The sequence below is a fragment of the Diabrotica virgifera genome, chromosome 2, assembly GCF_917563875.1.
Source record: "Diabrotica virgifera virgifera chromosome 2, PGI_DIABVI_V3a".
Classification (NCBI taxonomy): Eukaryota; Metazoa; Arthropoda; class Insecta; order Coleoptera; family Chrysomelidae; genus Diabrotica; species Diabrotica virgifera.
Genome location: NC_065444.1, coordinates 11,896,627 through 11,917,672, shown reverse-complemented (window position 1 = coordinate 11,917,672; position 21,046 = coordinate 11,896,627). Strand labels below are relative to the sequence as shown.

At 35.3% G+C, this 21,046-nt stretch overlaps 2 protein-coding genes across 20 annotated transcripts in view; one reads left to right on the top strand and one right to left on the bottom strand.

Annotated features, from left to right (window-relative positions):
• The window catches only part of LOC114333353 (uncharacterized), a 40,541-nt gene extending 21,585 nt beyond the window's left edge, over positions 1 to 18,956 (top strand). Inside the window, exons 5-10 of one of the 18 annotated variants that reach the window (XM_050643372.1) lie at positions 2,272 to 2,667; positions 6,562 to 6,780; positions 12,237 to 12,358; positions 12,569 to 12,673; positions 12,779 to 15,885; positions 17,145 to 18,956. In XM_050643372.1, the coding sequence (XP_050499329.1) occupies positions 2,272 to 2,667; positions 6,562 to 6,780; positions 12,237 to 12,358; positions 12,569 to 12,673; positions 12,779 to 15,885; positions 17,145 to 18,875 (5,680 nt within the window). In that variant the 3' untranslated portion in view covers positions 18,876 to 18,956. Of the gene's footprint in view, positions 1 to 2,271; positions 2,668 to 6,561; positions 6,781 to 12,236; positions 15,886 to 17,144 lie in introns of all 18 variants that reach the window. The other 17 variants (XM_050643369.1, XM_050643375.1, XM_050643374.1 and 14 more) reach the window with 17 other exon arrangements.
• Positions 1 to 21,046, bottom strand: part of LOC114333354 (DNA mismatch repair protein Msh2) — a 140,789-nt gene that overhangs the window by 98,054 nt on the left and 21,689 nt on the right. The window lies entirely within an intron of this gene.

Sequence of the window (21,046 nt, the reverse complement as noted above, 5' to 3'; positions counted from 1 at the left end):
AAGTTGTTCATCTATTCTGACTTCCATTTTGTTATATGTTTTCAATAGTATGTATGATATTTAGGAGAACTTATCTATTATACAGAAGATGGATTACATCTTTGAGTCTCTGTCAAATGCGTTTTTCAAGTCAATCGGACACAGAAATACTGGTCTATTATACTCTAGTAATTTATCAGTAATTTGTTTTATGACAAATATTACATATGTACCGGGTGTCCCAATAAGAATAGCTCTCGGTGATATCTCAGGAGCCGTTTGTAGTACAGCTTTGAGAAAAACATTTTTATAACAAAAGTTGTCTCGGGAAAAGCCTGGAAATTATTTTCATAATTGTAGGCTCACCGCTAGAGGGCATAATTGCATATTAAAAATTAAAAAACCAAAATTTTACAAAATTTGCCTAATGAAAGTGCACTGGAAATCCGATCATCGTATTCTTCATAAAATTCTGCGCATATTTTATTTCACAAGTTTAAGTCTACCTTTTCAAATAAGAGGTAGGGGTGAGTGGGAACCTTGTTATGAATAAATGGCTGTAAGTCCGGTTCTGCTAAATCGAATTTTGCAAACTTGGTCTTGTTGAAAACAGCTCTTTTTCGTCAATGTAAAAGTTATAATTTCGAACCAGCGTAATATGCCAGTTAGGAGGCGTTATTTAATTTTTTTCAGAAATTTAGTTTTCTTTGCAAAATATTAAATACAAGTATGCATTTTTAATCCTATATTACCAAAATAGACCAAATTAGCAACAGAATAGCGAAAACCGCATGTTAATAGCTTTTTTTTATCTCGAGATATCTTACGAAACGTGTAAATTTAAAATTGTAACTGTTACTGTCACCGGCAAATGTAGTTAAGGAAAAGTAGTGTGCTATGGAAAAAACAAAGGAACATTTTCCAGATATCAACGTATATAATAGGGCTTTCCAACGCTTCTCATTTATTTCGAACCTCTGTCATATGTGGTGCATTAATATTATACACGAATTATACGATATTATGACAGAGGCTCGAAACAAATGAGAAGCGTTGAAAAACCCTATTAATTAAAGCAAAAATAAGACAAACAACACTATAAAATATAATAAAGAAATAAAAACAACTATTTAGTGATGACCTAAATGTTCAAATTGTTGCCCATCATTTTTGATGCAAGCATATACTCTTTCTAGAGTAGATTGAACATAAGTCTCAATTTCTACTCTCGAAATGATTTCTCGAGTAATGTAGTATTTAAATGCTTGCATCGAAAATGATGGGCAACAATTTGAACATTTAGGTCGTCACTAAGTAGCTGTGTTTATTTCTTTGTTATATTTTGTGTTGTTTCTCTGATTGTTGTTTTAATTAATTATAAATATATACGTTAACATCTGGAAAATGTTTCTTTGTAGTTTCCATAGCACACTACTTTTCCTTAACCTCGTTTACCGGTGACAGTAACAGTTATGTTTAAAATTTACACATTTCTTAAGATATTTCGAGATAGAAAAAAGGTATCGCCATGCGGTTTTCGGTATTATGTTGCTAATTTAATCCAATTTTATAATACAGGATTAAAAATGCATACTTGTATTTAATATTTTCCAAAGAAAACTAGATTTCTGAAAAAAATTAAATAACGCTTCCTAGCTGTCATATTACTTATTAGGATGGTTCGAAATTATAACTCTTACATTGACGAGAAAGATTTGATTTCAACAAGACCAAGTTTGCAAAATTCGATTTAGCAGAACCGGACTTACAGCCATTTTTTCATAACAAGGGTTTTTTCACCCCTACCTCTTATTTGCAAAGATAGACTTAAACTTGTGAAATCAAATATGCGCAGAATTTTATGAAGAATACGATGGTCGGATTTCCAGTACACTTTCATTAGGCAAATTTTGTAAAATTCAGATTTTTTAATTTTTGATATTCAACTACGCCCTCTAGCGGTGAACCTACAAATATGAAAATAATTTCCAGGCTTTTCCCGAGACAACTTTTGTTATAAAATTTTTTTTCTCAAAGCTATACTATAAACGGTTCCTGAGATATGGCCGAGAGCCATTCTTATTGGGACACCCGATACATGATCTACCAGTACGAAAACCCTACTGTTCATCTGTTAAACTTATGCTCTGATAAATTAGTTCTTGTAAAATTTTAGTTGTAAATTTAGAAGTATTTAGCAAATTGCAAGATTAAACTGTAAAAACCTACAAATCATACATCAAATGAAAAAAAAATCACATTATAATATAATGTATGAATTTTCTCTTTCAGTTGGTCTTCCTCTTCCTCGTACAGCAGCCAGTCCAGCTACGGTAACACCTACGGTTCAGCTCAACCAGCTTATTACCAGCCAGGTGTCAAAGCAGGATACAATTCAGGCAGTGAATACAATTCAGCCAGTAGATATAACTCAGCCAGCGGATATAACACAGCAAATCAACATAACTCAGCCAGCGGATACAATTCAGGTGGCACCACCTACAGCAGCGGAAACATGGCGGAGTTGCAGAGACAACTTCAAGCTGATCTATCGAGACAGCTTAACCAAGCGTTAAACCAAGAGTCGCACAGTTCATACAGCTATACTCCTCAAAATTACCAGTCTTCCCTCCAAGACCTGTCTGATCAATTGAATAGGAATCTTACAAAGCATTTACAAGAATATAGGTAATTTGTTGATATCGAAAGTGATTACAAGTCGATAGAAAGGGGTTCGGACAAATAATTCCCGGACAAAAAATCCCGGACAAAGAATCCCCACAAATTATCTCTGGACAAAAAATCCCCGTTTCTTAATGTTGTTCTGAAGCTATTTCGGACAAATAATCCCCGACAAATAATCCCGGACAAAGAATCCCCACAAATTATCTCTGGACAAAAAATCCCCGTTTCTTAATGTTGTTCTGAAGCTATTTCGTTGTGGCATTTTTATAATCAACTATTTTCAATGGAAAATAAGCCACAATTTTACCAAAAAAAAAATGATTTTATTAACGTTTCTTATTTTATTATTTTCCCATTGAAAATAGTTGATTATAAAAAATCCCCGGACAAAAAATCCCCACAAAAATCCTGGACAAATAATCCCCACAAATTTTTTTGTACAAAATATCCCCACAAAAAATCTCGGACAAAAAATCCCCAAGAAATATTTGCTGCCGAATAGTTTTCCTAAATTTTTCCCGAAATTTTACGAAATTTCGAATTCCAATTCCATGCTGAAAACTTCAAATTTTACATGACAAAAGAGTGTTAGTTTTTTCAAAAATCGTGGAAGATATGGGGAATGAGCTAAGGCCCCGTTCTCTTGACAGGCGCTTGATAACGCGCGTTTCGATAATCACCCGATTATTACTACATACATTTTACTTAAGACCGTTCAGATGCTAACGCGCGTTTTAGGTCATTAAAACGCGCGTTGGCATGTGAACAGTCTCAAGTAAAATGTATGTATGTAGTTATAATCGGGCATATCTTCCAGGATTTTTGAAAAAACTCACACTCTTTTGTCATGTAAAATTTGAAGTTTTCAGCATGGAGTTGGAATTCGAAATTTCGTAAAATTTCGGGAAAACTTTCAGAGAACTATTCGGCAGCAAATATTTCTTGGGGATTTTTTGTCCGGGATTTTTTATGGGGATATTTTGTCCAAAAAAATTTGTGGGGATTCTTTGTCCGGGATTTTTTGTGGGGATTTTTTGTCCGGGGATTTTTTGTCCGGGGATTTTTTATCCAGGGATAATTTGTGGGGATTTTTTGTCCGGGATTATTTGTCCGGGGAATATTTGTCCTAGCATCCGATAGAAATATCTGAAACTGCCAAGGTCAGACTAATCAAAAACATTGGTTACGCGACGTTGTCAGATCAATCGAGTTTCAAAGGTTGTACGGTTTTTTATTTGTTACACGTTTCACAGTAAAATTCCCTTCTATTTCCTCTTGCGTATATTTTAAAACATTGTGTATAATTTCAAGGGATTGGGCACTTAATGTCTTATTTTTTACGGCACTTGTAATATTCATGTTTATTTAAAAAACATTAAATGTATTCTAAATAAACAACTTTTCGACGATTTTATCTGGCAATGTCGTAATACCACTGATTTAGTGCACAATGCTTTTCAAATGGATGTTTACTCTTTGCACCAACACGTTCAACTGAAGTTTCTTCTCCTTGAAGTGACCTTTCCGCTACCTGAGTGACCTTTCCGCTTTCAGATCTCCCTCTTCAACCCTGTCCCCCCTGAGCGAGAGTACCTAGTGGTCGACGTGATGTCGTGTATTGTCCGTCTCCATAGATCTCTGTCTCTGGTCATTTATTTTAACTCATGCATAGGTTTTTTGCATATTCCTGTAATTTGATCGATCCATCTTAGGCCGATGTCAGATTATGCGTTTTGACCGGATGCGTTTCCGCCGCATCCGGTGAAAACGCATAGTGTGACAGATCGGTCCGGTTGCGTTGGAAACGGATGCGTTTTGAGTCATCGGTACGCGCTTACAAACTGCACCAGACTAAACGCATAGTGTGACAGGTCGGTCCGGTTGCGTTGGAAACGGATGCGTTTTCACCGCATCCGGTCAAAACGCCACACATAATGTGGCATCGGCCTTATTGGGAATCCTTCTCGTGATATTCAGTCTTCCATATTTCCTTGTATAATGAGTCTTTCCATGCTTTCTGTGTTTGCCCTCATAACATGTCCAAAGTATTTTAATTGTTGGAGATGGACTTTACTGGAGACTCGTTGGCTAACTTTTAGCTCTCTTAAAATTGAATTATTTATTCGCGGTCGGTCCAAAGAATTTTAGTGGCGTCTATCTTTCTTTTTCTATCTGCACGTCAGTATTGGGAATATTAAGCAGTTGATCAACCTCATCTTTAACGCTCTTGAAATTTGACATCCTTCCATATTGTGGTCATTTTTGCTGTGGCAACTTTTGCTAGATCACATCTACGTTTTATTTCTTTCTTTAGTGACCCTGTGTTTATGATCAATGATCCAATCAATAGCTTTAGTATGATACAATTGATCCAAAAGATGGCGTAACCCAGACATTCAAAGTGAAAAATATCCTCCAACACCAAATTGTTCTATATCGTTCACATAATGTTCAGAATAAAGTCACACCATTTTGAGCGTCGGGTTTGGGGAGAGAGGGGGGAGAAATCGGTAAATTCGTAGTTTTTTACGTTTTTCGTCAATATTTCTAAAACTATGCGGTTTAGCATGAATAACCTTCTATACAATAATGTTCTACATTCAATTTGAAATAAAAAAGGTCCTATGCATAATCCTTCTAAAATGAATGGTTTTAAAGTTACTGAGGTATAATTGGTATAATTGGTCCGAAAAAAGACCTAACCCAGACATCCAAAGTAAGTTTTCCTCCCACACCAAATTGTTCTATATGGTCCATATATTCTTCAGTAAAAAGTTACACTATTTTGAGCGTCCGGTTTGGGGCAGATGGGGGAGAAGTCGGTAAATTAGTAGTTTTTTTACGTTTTTCGTCAATATTTCTAAAACTATGCTTTAGTGTAAACAATGTTCTATACAAAAATGTTCTACATAAAATTTAAAACAAAAAAGGTCCTATACATAATTGTTATAAAATCAACGGTTCCAGAGTTTCGGAGGGTGAAATGTGGAGGTTTTCGATACATTTATATTTTTTGGGCAATTGATCATGATTTTAGGTAGTGAGGTTGACGTTTCTTCAAGCGCTTATCACTAACATGCCATCGGCCAGTGAAATAGCAAATTTCATTTACAAAACACAATCCTGTGAAAGAAAATTTCTTTCATCAGTAATAATATTATAAATTGCCCAAAAAATATAAAAAGTATCGAAAACCTCCACTTTTCACCCTCCGTAACTCTGGAACCGTTGATTTTATAACAATTATGTATAGGACCTTTTGTTTTAAATTTTATGTAGTACATTTTTGTATAGAACATTGTTTACGTTAAGCAAAGTTTTAGAAATATTGACGAAAAACGGACGCTCAAAATGGTATAACTTTTTACTGAACAATATGTGGACCATATAGAAAAATTTGGTGTTAGAAGAAAACTTTTACTTTGAATGTCTGGATTAGGCCTTTTTTCGGACCAATTATAATATACTACCTCCGTAACTTTGGAACCGTTCATTTTAGAAGGCTTTTGCATAGGACCTTTTTTATTTCAAATTTAATGTAGAACATTTTTGTATAGAAGGTTGTTCATGCTAAACCGCATAGTTTTAGAAATATTGACGAAAAACGTAAAAAACTACGAATTTACTGATTCCTCCCCCTCTCCGCCCCCCTCCCCCCAAACCGGACGCTCAAAATGGTGTGACTTTTTTCTGAACATTATGTGTACCATATAGAACAATTTGGTGTTGGAGGATAACTTTCACTTTGGATGTCTGGGTTTGGGTCTAGTTATACCATACTACTTTCAGAGATTTATGTACCTACAATTGTACAGAATACTAGGCAGTGCTCCACGAGCAGTCTAATATTCTTCCCTTCTTTTACTCTTATTTAAAATTTGTATTTTTTTCTCACAGTGCCAGTGGATCCTATGCAGCCTACGGAAACTTCGATAGATCCCAAATGGCAGATCTTAGAGCTAAACTGGAAGAATCTCTGATGAACCAATTGCGACAAGGACTACAACAATCAATGCAGACTCACAGTTCATACAGTTCAAGTAGCAGCAGCAGTAGCAGTAGTAGCAACTCCGCTGGCTACAGACCAGCAGCTAATTACCAGATGGGAGGATACAGGTAAGTTCAGACGGGAAGATTTTAAAGAAGAACGTTTGGATATATTTTGGTAATGAAATTTTAGTATAGTTGCGGTAAGAAATATAGTACAGTGCTCAGATTTGTAGGTTTTGATAGTTCTGTCTTAAATATAGTCCGACGGCTGGTTGTTCTGGTAACTAAATATGTAGTTTTATTTATAACGACCGGATAATTTTGTATTGATGTTTTTTACACAATATTTCGTTCCAAAATAGCTTTTGACGTTCTTCTTAGTAGTCCGTATATTGATTGTGTATTTGTTTTTACAGCAATGGCTACCAATCAGGTAGAGATAGCTACGACGGTCACAACTATCGATAAAAAATAGCAACAATGACAGAACTTATTTAATTTAAAGTGTAATAGGTTACAATAAGTATAAATATAAAAAAAAATAAAGTTTTTCTACAATACCCTTTCTGTTAGTAAGTTTCTGGTGAGCGTTAGAATATGACATTTCTCATTGCTTTAATTGTTTCATCAAATTCAATAGACAAGGCGAAAACGGCGGGTTCGAAGGGAAAAATATTCCCATGAGATTTTTTTGCATAATCACATTCGTGAGACATCCCAGAATAAGGTTCAAGAAGTCGCCCACGTGAAAAGTGGGCCAATTTTTTTTAATCAAATTGCAAGAATCAATATTTTTGGCCCGAACAATTTTTTCTTTAATTTTTTGGACCATTCTGGACAAAAAAGATCTCTTATAATTTTTCTCTAAAGTTGATCGTTTTCGACTTATAAGCAATTTAAAATTGAAAAAAACGAAAAATGGCGATTTTCAAGGCTTAATAACTCGGTTAAAAGTTATTATTATGAAAGTCAATATATGACTAAATTAAAGTTTAAAGCCCCGCCTACAAGATCCTGAAGAAATTTTTGTCATTATTTTATTACTAAGCTGTTATTTTTAAGTAATAATAATAAGCGCCATGCACGTGAGCGGGGCTGTAAATGCTGAGTGCGAGAGAGAAGCCATTCCAGCAGTCCAATTGTGCATCTTACTCGCACTCACATTTACAGCAGCGTCAATACGATCTAACCACTCATTGATATTAATTAAAAATAACAGCTTAGTAGTAAATTAATGACACAGATTTCTTTAGGATCATGTAACGGCGACTTTAAACTTTGATTTAGTCACTTTCTGACTTTCAAAATAATAATTTTTGACCGAGTTATTAAGTCTTAAAAATGGCCATTTTCGCGTTTTTCAAATTTTAAATTGCTTATAACTCGAAAAAGATCAACTTTAGAGAAAAATTATAAGAGACCTTTTTTATCCAGAATGCTTCAAAAACCCTAAAAAAATTAGTACGGGCCAAAAATATTGATTTTTTGCAATTTGATTAAAAAAAATTGTTACAAAAAAATTGGCCCACTTTTCTCGTGGGCGACTTCTTGAACCTTATTCTGGGATGTCTCACGAATGTGATTATGCAAAAATATCTCATGGGAATATTTTTCCCAACGAACCCGCCGTTTCCGCCTTGTCTACAAAGGACTACATTAAAACCATATCTGTCATATTCTCGAGATGACGTACCTCTTAAAGAAGGATATGGTAGAGGAGTGATACAATATTCTCTTAGCTATTATTATTAAACATAAGCTATCTTTCATTTTCATTTTACTCATACACTAAGCATCAAAATTAACGCACCACCTTAAAAATGAGACATTTTTGATGTCTCGTATTTTCTAAACCTGTTGTCCGATTTTAGTGATTTTTTTAGTATAGTATAGCTTTATTCTTCGAGAATATCGATGTAATATTATTGCTAAGCAGGTAAGTGTTATTGTATACCGGGTGTAACAGTGATAGTGTGTTTTTTCTTCAAAGTTTGGAACACCCTGTGGAATATTCTAGCGTATGTAAAATATTGAAATTAAAACTCAACTGTAGCCTTAGGCTTTCTTAACATTTTGCTTTTCGATTCATTCGCTTATGTGGGATAATAAAAAAGTTAGGTACTTTAACAACTAGCCATGTTATTCATCAATGCAGGCTAAATAAGTGCGACAAACTTCAAGTGGTAATTATTCTGCATGAAAAAATAATTACCATTTGCTTTATAAACATATGTCCGCAAATGCTTCGTTTCAGAGATACGGGATGTTGAATTTTTCTTACAAACTGACGATTTATTTATTGCTCTAAAACCGGTTGAGAAATGCAAATAAAATTTAGTAGGTTTTAAGAGGTAGTTATTGCGCATTTTTTGACATACAATTAAGAATTTTATATTCACCATTGGCGTGCATACGGGTAATATTACCCAGTCATATTACCCGTATGCACGCCAATGGTGAATATAAAATTCTTAATTGTTTGCCAAAAAATGCGCATTACCTCTCAAAACCTACCAAATTTAATTTGCATATCTCAACCGGTCTTAGAGCATTAAATAAATCGTCAGTTTGCAAGAAAAAAATTCAACATCGCGTATCTCGGAAACTAAGCATTTGCGGACATATGTTTATAAGGCAAACGGTCATTATTTTTTCATGCAGAATTACTCCTTAAAGTTTGCAGCACTTATTTAGAAACACCCTGTATTGATGAAGAACGTTGCTAGTTGTTAAAGTACCTAACTTTTTTATTATCCAACATAAGCGAATGAATCAAAAAGCATAATGTTAAGCCTAAGGCTATAGTTGAGTTTTAATTTCAATATTTTATATACGCCAGAATATTCCACAGGGTGTTCCCAACTTTGAGGAAAAAACACACTATCATTGTTACACCCGGTATACAATGACACTTACCTCTTTAGAAATAGTATTATTACATTAATATTCTTGATATTATACTAAAAAAATCACTTAAATCGGACAACAGCTTTAGGAAATACAAGACATCAAAAATGTTCCATTTTTAAGGTGGTGCGTTAATTTTGATGCTTAGTGTATTTTGAGTACACGGAATCAACTTTCGATGGAATTTTTCCTAGACGAATAGATGGAATGTGGCTGCATATTGTAGAGTCCATTTAGTGTACTTTATTAGTATTTTTCTTTTCGTTTTTTTTTATAAACTACATTTTGCTACGAATATGTTTTTCAATAAATTACTCATTTGTTGAGTTATTTGCGAAAACAACTCTAAAAACGTGTTTTTGTGTTAAAAAATGAACGTTTTCACTCACAAATAACTCAAAAAGTATTAACTTAGTGAAAAACACTATAGAACAAAAGTTGCTTAGAATTACCTAGTCAGTTTATCCGTTTCCGGACTTATTTTGAATATATGTTTTTTCACCCCCGAGAAGGGGGTTTTCACCTCATAAGTAAAGGCAACCCTGGCCTCAAGTCCAAAAGTGAAATAGAGAGTAAAACGAACCTAAATCCAAATTTTACTCAACACAAGAAAAATTACACTCCAACACGTTCATTTACTGGGCTATATCAGCTATTTTTTTTAATAATTTGATTTACGCAATACCGGAAGCTCAACGTACAAATGAACCTTCGTTGTATAACGAACATACTAAAGAAAACCGTGTATATTATAAAACTGTCTTAACATTTAACACGTTTTTCTGAAGAAATGCTGACTGCAGGGATATGATATCGGAACTCTTGGATAGGTTAGTAATAAGTTTACAACAAATATTGCTTAATTCTTCCAAATTTAAAATGGTGATATTATTTTCTTAAATATGCTGCTATTATTTTGTTACCTACGCTGATGTTATTTTGTTAACTGGATATTCAAAATGTTATACAGCCTGTTGTTTAGTTTTTGATTAGATATAAGACACTGAAAGAAGCGCTCAAATCGACAACATTGCTGTATACTATAATTGTATATTTTAATTATTGTTAAAGATGTTCAAAATTTTTCTGTTCGTTTCGATAGTAGCAGTATGCTATTAAAATCACTTTATCAATTTTTCTGTTTTTTCGATTATTAGTGTTTATTGCATAGTATATAAATTATTATAATCACTGAATACATAGCGAAGAAATAATCCTATTAATTAAATTAATGAATAATTTAAGCGATTATGCAAGTAAAGATTGTCCAAGAATATTCAAAAACTAAACGAAATACCCATCTCTATTTAGCTGATGAAATTGATAACTCTGCCGTCGACAACTAATACAACTTGCTAATGTTTACGTCTATAGCACAGTATTGTCATTTAAAACGTGTATATCTAGTTAAAATCTAAACAATCTGTATATTAGCATAAAAGTACATACAGGGTTGCGAAAAAGTCTGGCAACACGTTATTTTCTCGGAAACCGCTAGAACGATTTTTATAGATTTTGGTGGATAAGGGTCTTTTAATGCGGCGGATATCATAGTCGGAATTACATTGTTGTCAAATCGTTCGTTTTTCTGGAAATCTACTGAACTTTCTTATTTCAAACGGAACACCCTGTATATTTTTCAAGTTTTGGAATCCTTAAGGGATACTGATTATTTTTCATATGATATTCCCTATACCTAAATGCCATAATTTCTGAGTTATTGCTACATTTATCAAAAAAAATTTAAACAATTTATAAAAATTATTTTCTTTGGCTCGGGTAGACATTATTTTAAGTTCTTCAGATCATTGGGAACAAAAAAGGTCTTTTGTAATTTTTCTCTAAAATTAATCGTTTTCGAGTTATAAACAATCTAAAACTGAAAAAAACGAAAAATGACGATTTTCTAGGTTCAAAAACACAAGTGAAAAAAATAATTTTTGAAATTACAAACTACTTAAATTCAAGATCAAGCCTTCTTCTATCATATACCTATAATAATTTTTGTCACGTTTTATTCTAAAATATTGTTTTTTTTTTATTATTAATGAAGCGCATATGAGAGAACGGGCTGCATTAATAACTAAAAAATAATATTTTAAAATGAAACAAAACCAAATTTCTTATCGGTAACTGATAAAAATAAGGCTTAAACTTGAATTTAGGCACTGCATAGTTTCAAAAATAATATTTTTTACTTGTGTTTTTGAACCTAGAAAATCGTCATTTTTCGATTTTTTTCAGTTTTAAATTGTTTATAACTCGGAAACGATTAACTTTAGAGGAAAATTACAGAAGACCTTTTTTGTTCACAATAATCCAATGAACCTAAAACAATGTCTACCCGGGCCGAAAAAACTGATTTTTATAAATTGTATAAAAATTTATTTTTAATAAATGTAGCAATAACTCCGAAATTATGGCATTTAGGTATAGGGAATATGATATGAAAAATAATCAGTATCCCTTAGGAATTCCAAAACGCAAAAAATATACAGTGTGTTCCATTTGAAATAAGAAAGTTCATTAGATTTCCAGAAAAACGGAAGATTTGACAACAATGTAATGACTACTATAATATCGGCCGTATTAAAAGACCCTCAACAGTTCCGAGAAATTACCGTGTTGACAGACTTTCTCGCAATCCTATATAAAAGTTTTCTTTCTGTTTTTAGTTCAGATGGAACATGTTGTCAAGGAGATAACCGGAGATATAAACGATCCCCACAACAACAAACACAGCCACAAGATATCGGCTGGAAACCACAGGGAAGCCAAGTTCCTCCTCCACCAAAACCTGCACCAGCTAAGTCCAGAAGTCAACGATCCCCACAACAACAAACACAGCCACAAGATATCGGCTGGAAACCACAGGGAAGCCAAGTTCCTCCTCCACCAAAACCTGCACCAGCTAAATCCAGAAGTCAACGATCCCCACAACAACAAACACAGCCACAAGATATCGGCTGGAAACCACAGGGCAGTCAAGTTCCTCCTCCACCAAAACCTGCACCAGCTAAATCCAGAAGTCAACGATCCCCACAACAACAAACACAGCCACAAGATATCGGCTGGATACCACAGGGAAGCCAAGTTCCTCCTACACCAAAACCTGTACCAGCTAAATCCAGAAGTAAACGATCCCCACAACAACAAACACAGCCACAAGATATCGGCTGGAAACCACAGGGAAGCCAAGTTCCTCCTCCACCAAAACCTGCACCAGCTAAATCCAGAAGTCAACGATCCCCACAACAACAAACACAGCCACAAGATATCGGCTGGAAACCACAGGGAAGCCAAGTTCCTCCTCCACCAAAACCTGCACCAGCTAAATCCAGAAGTCAACGATCGCCACAACAACAAACACAGCCACAAGATATCGGCTGGAAACCACAGGGCAGTCAAGTTCCTCCTCCACCAAAACATGCACCAGCTAAGTCCAGAAGTAAACGAGAATTTGGATTCGGCGATGGTTTTCTAAAAATGAAAACAAATCTCGAACAGACACAAAAAGATTTAAAAGCAAATTTTGAGCAGGGACATAAAGATTTTACTAAAAAAGCTGAAGAAGTAGGTGAAGGAATTGCAGATATAGGCCATAAAGTATTCAACTGGAAACCATGGGGAAACAATGGTCATCCTGGACGTCATGATAATGGAAGAAGGCCCTGGAACCGCGGACAGGGGAATAGATATCAACAACAAATAGAAGATCAAGAACAAATTGGCCAACAGCAGGAACCTGATGAAGACTTGGGTCAGCGTCAAGAGCAAGGAAGTAGATATAGTAAAATTACCAAAATCACACATGTAGGTCAGCATGTAGAAGATCTCGGTCAAGAACAAGTAGAAGATCTTGGTCAGCAAGTAGAATTAGGACAAAACCAAATCGATCTTGGCCAACAATTAGAAGATAATGATGACTTTAGTCAACATCAAATCCAAAGAAACAAATATCGTGTTTCAAAAATTATTAGAGGCCAATCACATTCACAAATTGGTCAACAAACTGAAGATCTCGGTCAACAAACTGAGGATCTAGGTCAACAATTAGAAGATGGAGAAAACCTTGGTCACCAAAGAACCAGATATAGTAAAATTACCAAAATCACACATATAGGTCAGAATGCAGAAGATCTTGGTCAAGAACAAGTAGATCTTGGTCAGCAAGTAGAATTAGGACAAAACCAAATCGATCTTGGCCAACAATTAGAAGATAATAATGACTTTAGTCAACATCAAATCCAAAGGAACAAATATCGTGTTTCAAAAATTATCAGAGGCCACTCACAGTCACAAATTGGTCAACAAACTGAAGATCTCGGTCAACAAACTGAGGATCTAGGTCAACAATTAGAAGATGGAGAAAACCTTGGTCGTCAAAGAACCAGATATAGTAAAATAACCAAAATCACACATGTAGGCCAGCATGCAGAAAATCTCGGTCAACAACAAGTAGAAGATCTTGGTCAGCAAGTAGAATTAGGACAAAACCAAATCGATCTTGGCCAACAATTAGAAGATAATGATGACTTTAGTCAACATCAAGTCCGAAGAAACAAATATCGTGTTTCAAAAATTATTAGAGGCCAATCACAGTCACAAATTGGTCAACAAACTGAAGACCTCGGTCAACAACAAGTAGAGGATTTTGGACAACAGCAAGTAGAATTGGGACAAAGTCAAATCGATCTGGGCCAACAACTGGAAGATACTGATTTTGGTCAACAATTAGAAGATGGAGAAGACCTTGGTCACCAAGGAACCAGATATAGTAAAATTACCAGAGTAACTAAAATTATTCGAGGCAAAACTCATTCGAAAGTAGATCAACAATCTGAAAATTTAGGTCAACAGCAAGTCGAAGATCTTGGCCAATTAGTAGACACTGACGAAAATCTTGGTCAACATCAAATTCACGGAACTGGATATAGTAAAATTACAAAGATTATTCGTGGGGGCACAAGTTTTGTAGATGGCCAGCAGGTAGAAGATCTAGGTCAGAAAGTAGAAGACCAACAACAGCAACAAGTAGAAGATGTTGAAGATCTTGGTCAACATCAAATTCACGGAACTGGATATAGTAAAATTACAAAGATTATTCGTGGGGGCACAAGTTTTGTAGATGGCCAGCAAGTAGAAGATCTAGGTCAGAAAGTAGAAGACCAACAACAGCAACAAGTAGAAGATGTTGAGGACACTACAGATATTGGTCAAAAAATTGAACACGTTCTACATAAAGTAACAGGAGGAAAGCTGCATTTAAAACCTTTAGATCAGGGACAGCAAGTAGAAGACCTTAGTCAACAGCAACAGATAGATTTAGATCAACAACAAGTAGAACATTTAGATTTTGGGCAAAAAGTTGAAAATGTTCTAAGTAAAGTAACTGGAGGAAAACTACATTTAAAACCTTTAGATCAAGGGCAGCAAGTAGAAGACCTTAGTCAACAACAACAGACAGATTTAGATCAACAACAAGTAGAACATTTAGATTTTGGGCAAAAAGTTGAAAATGTTCTACATCAAGTAACTGGAGGAAAGGTGCATTTAAAACCTTTAAATCAAGGGCAGCAAGTAGAAGACCTTAGTCAACAGCAACAGACAGATTTAGATCAACAACAAATAGAACATTTAGATTTTGGGCAAAAAGTTGAAAATGTTCTACATCAAGTAACTGGAGGAAAGCTGCATTTAAAACCTATAGATCAAAGTCAGCAAGTAGAAGACCTTAGTCAACAGCAACAGGTAGATTTTGGCCAACAAATTGAAGAGGGGGGAAAAATACATCAAACAAATGGAGGAAAAATACAGCAAAAAAACCTTGACCAAAATCAACAAACCGAAGATCTTAGCCAACAACAACAGATAGACTTTGGCCAGCAAATTGAAGAAGAGACCACCACTATAGGCCAGGAAATTGAAGAGACGACCACTGTAGTCTACCAGAAAGTCGAAAATATCGACCAACAACAGCAAATTGATTTTGGTCAACAAATAGAAGAAACCCACTTAGATCAGAGCAAATTGCATTTAAAACCTTTAGATCAATCTCAACAACAAGAAGAACTTGGTCAAGAGCAAGAAGAAGTCAACTTTACTATAGGTCCACAAGTTGAAGACGACTTTCCTCATGGAAACCAAGGAAAAATTCAAATTGGTGGTTCACAGGATCAAGAACAGGAACAGGACACTCAACAAGTGGAACAGCAGATCAGTGGTTGGCACGACCAACCAAGAATACAACAAAAGCCATTAGACCAAAGCCAAGAGCCAACTGACACACAGCAAGTTGAAATTTTTGATGTGAATTCAGTAAAGGTAAGATCTTTATTATTGATCATTATTATTGTCTTTACCTTTATTCTCATGTAGGTTTGTTTCTCCTATTTGTATCTACATCAATCAGCCAATCGCGTCCACTGCTGGACATAAGCCTCCCTCAGTTCTCTACACTGGGTCTTGTAGCTAATTTCCCACTACTCTTTTTATGTCGTCAGTCCATCTAGTCAGTGGTCGTTCTTGGCTTCCTTTATAGTTTCTGGGCCTCCACTCCATGATCCGTCTCGTCCACTGTCAATCTTGTGTTCTACCTAAGTGCCTTGCCCAGTTCCACTTAAGCGTCGTGATTCTTTCGATGACGTCTTTAACTCCTGATCTCTGCCTGATTTGTTGGTTTGTTATGAGGTCACGAAGGCTCACGTTCAGCACTGCACGTTCCATGGCTCGTTGTGTGACTCTAGAGTTTATTTGCGGATTTTTGCATCAATATTAAAGTCTCTGCTCCATAAGTTTGTACGGGCAAAACACATTAGTTATAAACCTTTTGCTTGAGACACATGAGAAGTGAGTTTTTTAGAATATGGCTTAGTTTGCCAAATGCTGCCCTTTCTTCTTCTTGCAGTACCGTCTCCTATCGGAGGTTGGCTACCATCACAGCAATCTTAACTTTGTTGGCTGCAGCTCTGAACAACTAACTGTATTGAACTGCACCCATACCACTCCCTTAAATTTCGCAACCAGGAAATCCTCCTACGTCCCATATTTCTCTTTCCCGAGATTTTTCCTTGGATTATGAGTCTTAGCAGAGAGTACTTTTCTCCTCTCATTATGTGGCCTAGATACTCCAGTTTTTTCGTTTGTATGGTTTTTATGACTTCGCATTCCTTCCCCATCTTTAGCAAAACATCTTGATTTGTTACTCTTTCTGTCCATGGTATTTTCCACATTCTCCTGTAACACCACATCTCGAATGCCTCAATGTTTTTGAAGTTTATCAAAAACATTTGAAAACTCAAATGCTGCCCATGTCAAGCCTATTCGCCTCTGTATTTTATGTGTTTGATTGTCTCTGCTTATTTTAATCTCGTGTCCCAGATATTTGTACGTGTCTGTTTGTTGTATGGTATTAATGTCAATAGTTATATTTCCACTCGAGATTTGTCATAAGTTTAGTTTTCTCAAAGTTTATTTTTAATCCTACTCTATCAGACAGAGTTTCAAGCGAATGACAAACTGGTCATCGATTCCAATTTTAGTGTTTATGAAATGTTATTAAATTTTTAATTTCTTCTTTTTAGGGTACTGATGATCACCTACCAAAGGACATTTTGAAAAAGGTTAAATTTATTGAGGATAAGCTATCAAACAAGTTAGAAGCTGCCATCATAGGATTTTGTGGTACAGATAGACTTAATGTTCCCCAAATGAGATCAGAACTCATTAATGATGTTAAAAAGAACATTACTGAAGAATTCAACAAGGGATTCTCTAGATACTATCTACAAAATGATCTTGGTTTAACTGATAAACAAATAGCTAGAATTCAAGCTATACTGTTAGATAGACTCTTAGCGAAAATTGAAGAAGGCGTTGAAAGAGCGAAAAAGGAACATGAAACAAGGAAAACAACGACAATAATTAAGACATCACAAGAACCTGATGACACCGGTATATTTGATGACATAAAACCAGAAGGATCAATATTCCAAAGTGGACATAGGACAATTATAAGAAATAGAACAGTGATAACGACCCATACTACATCAGGGGGAGCCTCCTTTGGAATTACAGACCAAGGTCAATTTATATCACAACCAAAATCTACACAGGGTGCAGAAAATGAAGCTGATTCTTTAATAACAGCTCTTAGAAACTTAAGTAACTCCAAACACAAGACAGTAGTAGAGCAAGAACCAACAGATAATCATGTTAACAGTTATTCACATACAACAGTTTATCAAGGTGGCAGTAGCATTGGTGGATATCAAGAACAAGAGGTACAGACAGGACATGGTAATAATGACGGCTTCGATAATCAAGAACAAGAGATTCAAACTGGATATGGTGGCCGCGGTAGCCATCATTCTTCAATATATAGTAATCAAGAACAAGAAATTCAAACTGGATATGGTCGCAATAGACATCGTGGTTCAGGCTACGATAATCAAGAACAAGAAATCCAATCTGGATATGGAGGTCATAATAGACATCGTGTTTCAGGGCTTGATTATCAAGAACAAGAAATCCAAACAGGATATGGCAATCATAATAACCACCATACTTCTAGCTATGATGTTCAAGAACAGGAAATAACTGGATATGGCGGACATGGTCACATAAGTTCTTCACATTCTGGATATGGCGGACGTGATCATATAAGTTCTTCACATTCTGGATATGATCATCACGATCACAATCATGGATATGATAACCATGATATTGAAGTCATACATAGTGGAAGCCACCATACTAGCTTTGACGAACCGCTTAGTTTTAATCATCATGATATAAGTGACAGTCATTCCCTAGACCATCATCATGGCGGTTACGGTCACCCAGAATACTTAGACATAGAAGATCCCCACAGCCATTACTATACAAGACATGAAGTACACGTTGAAGAAGTACCACACCACACTCACTCACATAGTTATCAACAAGAACAAGAAATAATAGGCCAAGAATCAGGGTATGATGATCAGGCCCAAGAAGAAGAATCAATTCCCTTACCAAACGAACAACTACAATCTTCATCTCAGGAACAGCAAAAAATAGAAGTCATAAGACATGATCATTATGACGATGTAAATGCTGTTCCCAGTGTTTCTGTAGACCAAGAAGTTGAAGAACCACACCATCATGATGTAATTCACATAGAGGAGGTTCATGTAGATCAAGAAAATTCTGTTCCTCCAGAAGTATATGAAGAATTACCTTGGTGGAAGAAGGCTGCTTCAAAAATACGGCATGGAGCTCATAAGGTGAAGGAAGGGGCGATCAAATTGAAGGAGAAAGTTGTTGGATGTTAAATGTTAGATTTAAAAATAGTATTTGTGGTATTAACTTATTTTTATTATAATTAAATTAAAAAATATATATTCTTAATAATTTTCCTTATTCTATTATAATAATCCCGACACTATTTAACCTAATATTGGAAGCAATAATAAGGAGGTAATGCAGAAAATGCTAAAAGCATTGACAGAATGCCGAATAGACCATCGCTACACTAACATGATAAAATATATCTACCACAATGTAACGGCTAGCGTAAGACTCTCTGATCAAGAAACTAATAAATTATGTATGCAGCGAGGAGTACGGCAAGGAGACACCATCTCACCAAAGCTGTTCACAACCCTTTTAGAACACACTTTTAAAAAGGCAGATCTGAACGAATATGGTATCAATATAAATGGAGAGAAGCTCAGTCATTTGAGATTCGCAGATGACATCGTCCTTATAGCCGATCGTATGGATGATGCAATAATAATGTTGAACAAGTTATATCACGCTTCCTTAGAGGTCGGACTAAAGATTAACATCAACACGACGCAAATAATGACTAATCTGGTGCTAAATCGTAATATTATTATTGATGGAATGGATATTGAGCAGACTGCATCTTATAAGTACTTAAGACATGAAATTCGGTTGGGAAGAGATAACCAGACGTGCGAGCTCCCACGTCGCATAGGATTAGCCTGGGCAGCGTTTGGTAAACTGAGCTATGCATTTAAATCGGACTTACCCATATGCCTGAAAAGGAAAATCTTTGACCAGTGTGTATTGCCTGTACTCACTTATGGAGCGGAAACATTAACACTCACAAAAAAGGTAGTGAACAAGATTCGCATAACTCAGAGGGCTATGGAGCGCCAGATGCTGGATGTCTCAGAAATACGTCGTAGAACAAAAACAACGGACGCCGTCGAAAGAATCGCGTCGCTTAAGTGGAATTGGGCAGGACACGTCGCCAGATTGTCAGACAACCGATGGACAAAAGGTATTGTCGAGTGGAGGCCACGAGAAGAAGCACTACGGAGCAGAGGACGACCACCAACCAGATGGGCTGACGATCTGAAGCGTATTGTCGGCAACTGGATGCAAGCCGCACAAAACAAAGAAAGATGGAAAGAGCTTAGGGAGACCTATGTCCAGCAGTGGACGAGTACGGGTTGATGATGAATAAGGAGGTACAACAAACAAACCATTATTACAGATCAACTTCAAGTAATAGCATATGCATATGATCTAGTCATCATAAAAGCACTTATAAAAGCAGTTGAAAGTTTATGTGTGTGTGTGTGTGTGTGTGTGAAAAAAATGGCTTGGATGCGAGTCCGCTAGCCACAGATTTTTATTTTATTTTTACCTCAATTTATTAGTTTTGTTATATTTATACGTATTTCACTTAAATGATTATATTTGTTTCTTTCAAGTAGTTTATGAGTAATTTAAATATTTCCATTTTATGACAACTTAGTAGATATTCTATACTAATTGGAAAATGAACTTGTGTTTGTCGTAAATTGTAATATAATTGATTTATATATCTCTCGTTAATTTTGCATTCCAAGAAAATATGGTTTAAATCTCTAATCGAAACATTATCACAAAAACAGACTGATGAATTAATTATTCCTAATTTGTGCAGATGTGCCTCACATTTCCCGTGTCGAATTTTTAATCTGACGATAGTAGAAATATCTTGCTTTGGCAGGTTATATTTAAATATGTATTCAGGTGGCGGAGGAAGTTCTTGATGTAAAGAAAAATATAAATTTTTGACATGCTTGTAATATTTTTCCATTCTTTTTTCCATATTTTATTTATTCTAACTTTGACGTCATTTATTGCATCTGTCAGTTGAAAGTTTAGGTAAACATGCAAAAAGAAGGCTAGAGATAAGCCAGCACAAAACAAAATACATTACGATAGGGAAGGATGACACAACAACTCAGAAAAATCTAATAACACAGAACCATAAATTTGAAACTGCATCCACCTTTAACTACTTGGGAGTCACAATAAGAAAAAGAGAGAACAGAGGAAAAATTCTGAAAGGCAAAAATCATATGGAATGTATAGAAATCTGCTGAGAAGCAAGACTAAGTAAGAGAACAAAGATGAACCTATATAAGACCTTAATAAGACATGTTGTTACATATGGGAGGTAAACAACAACTATTAATAAGAA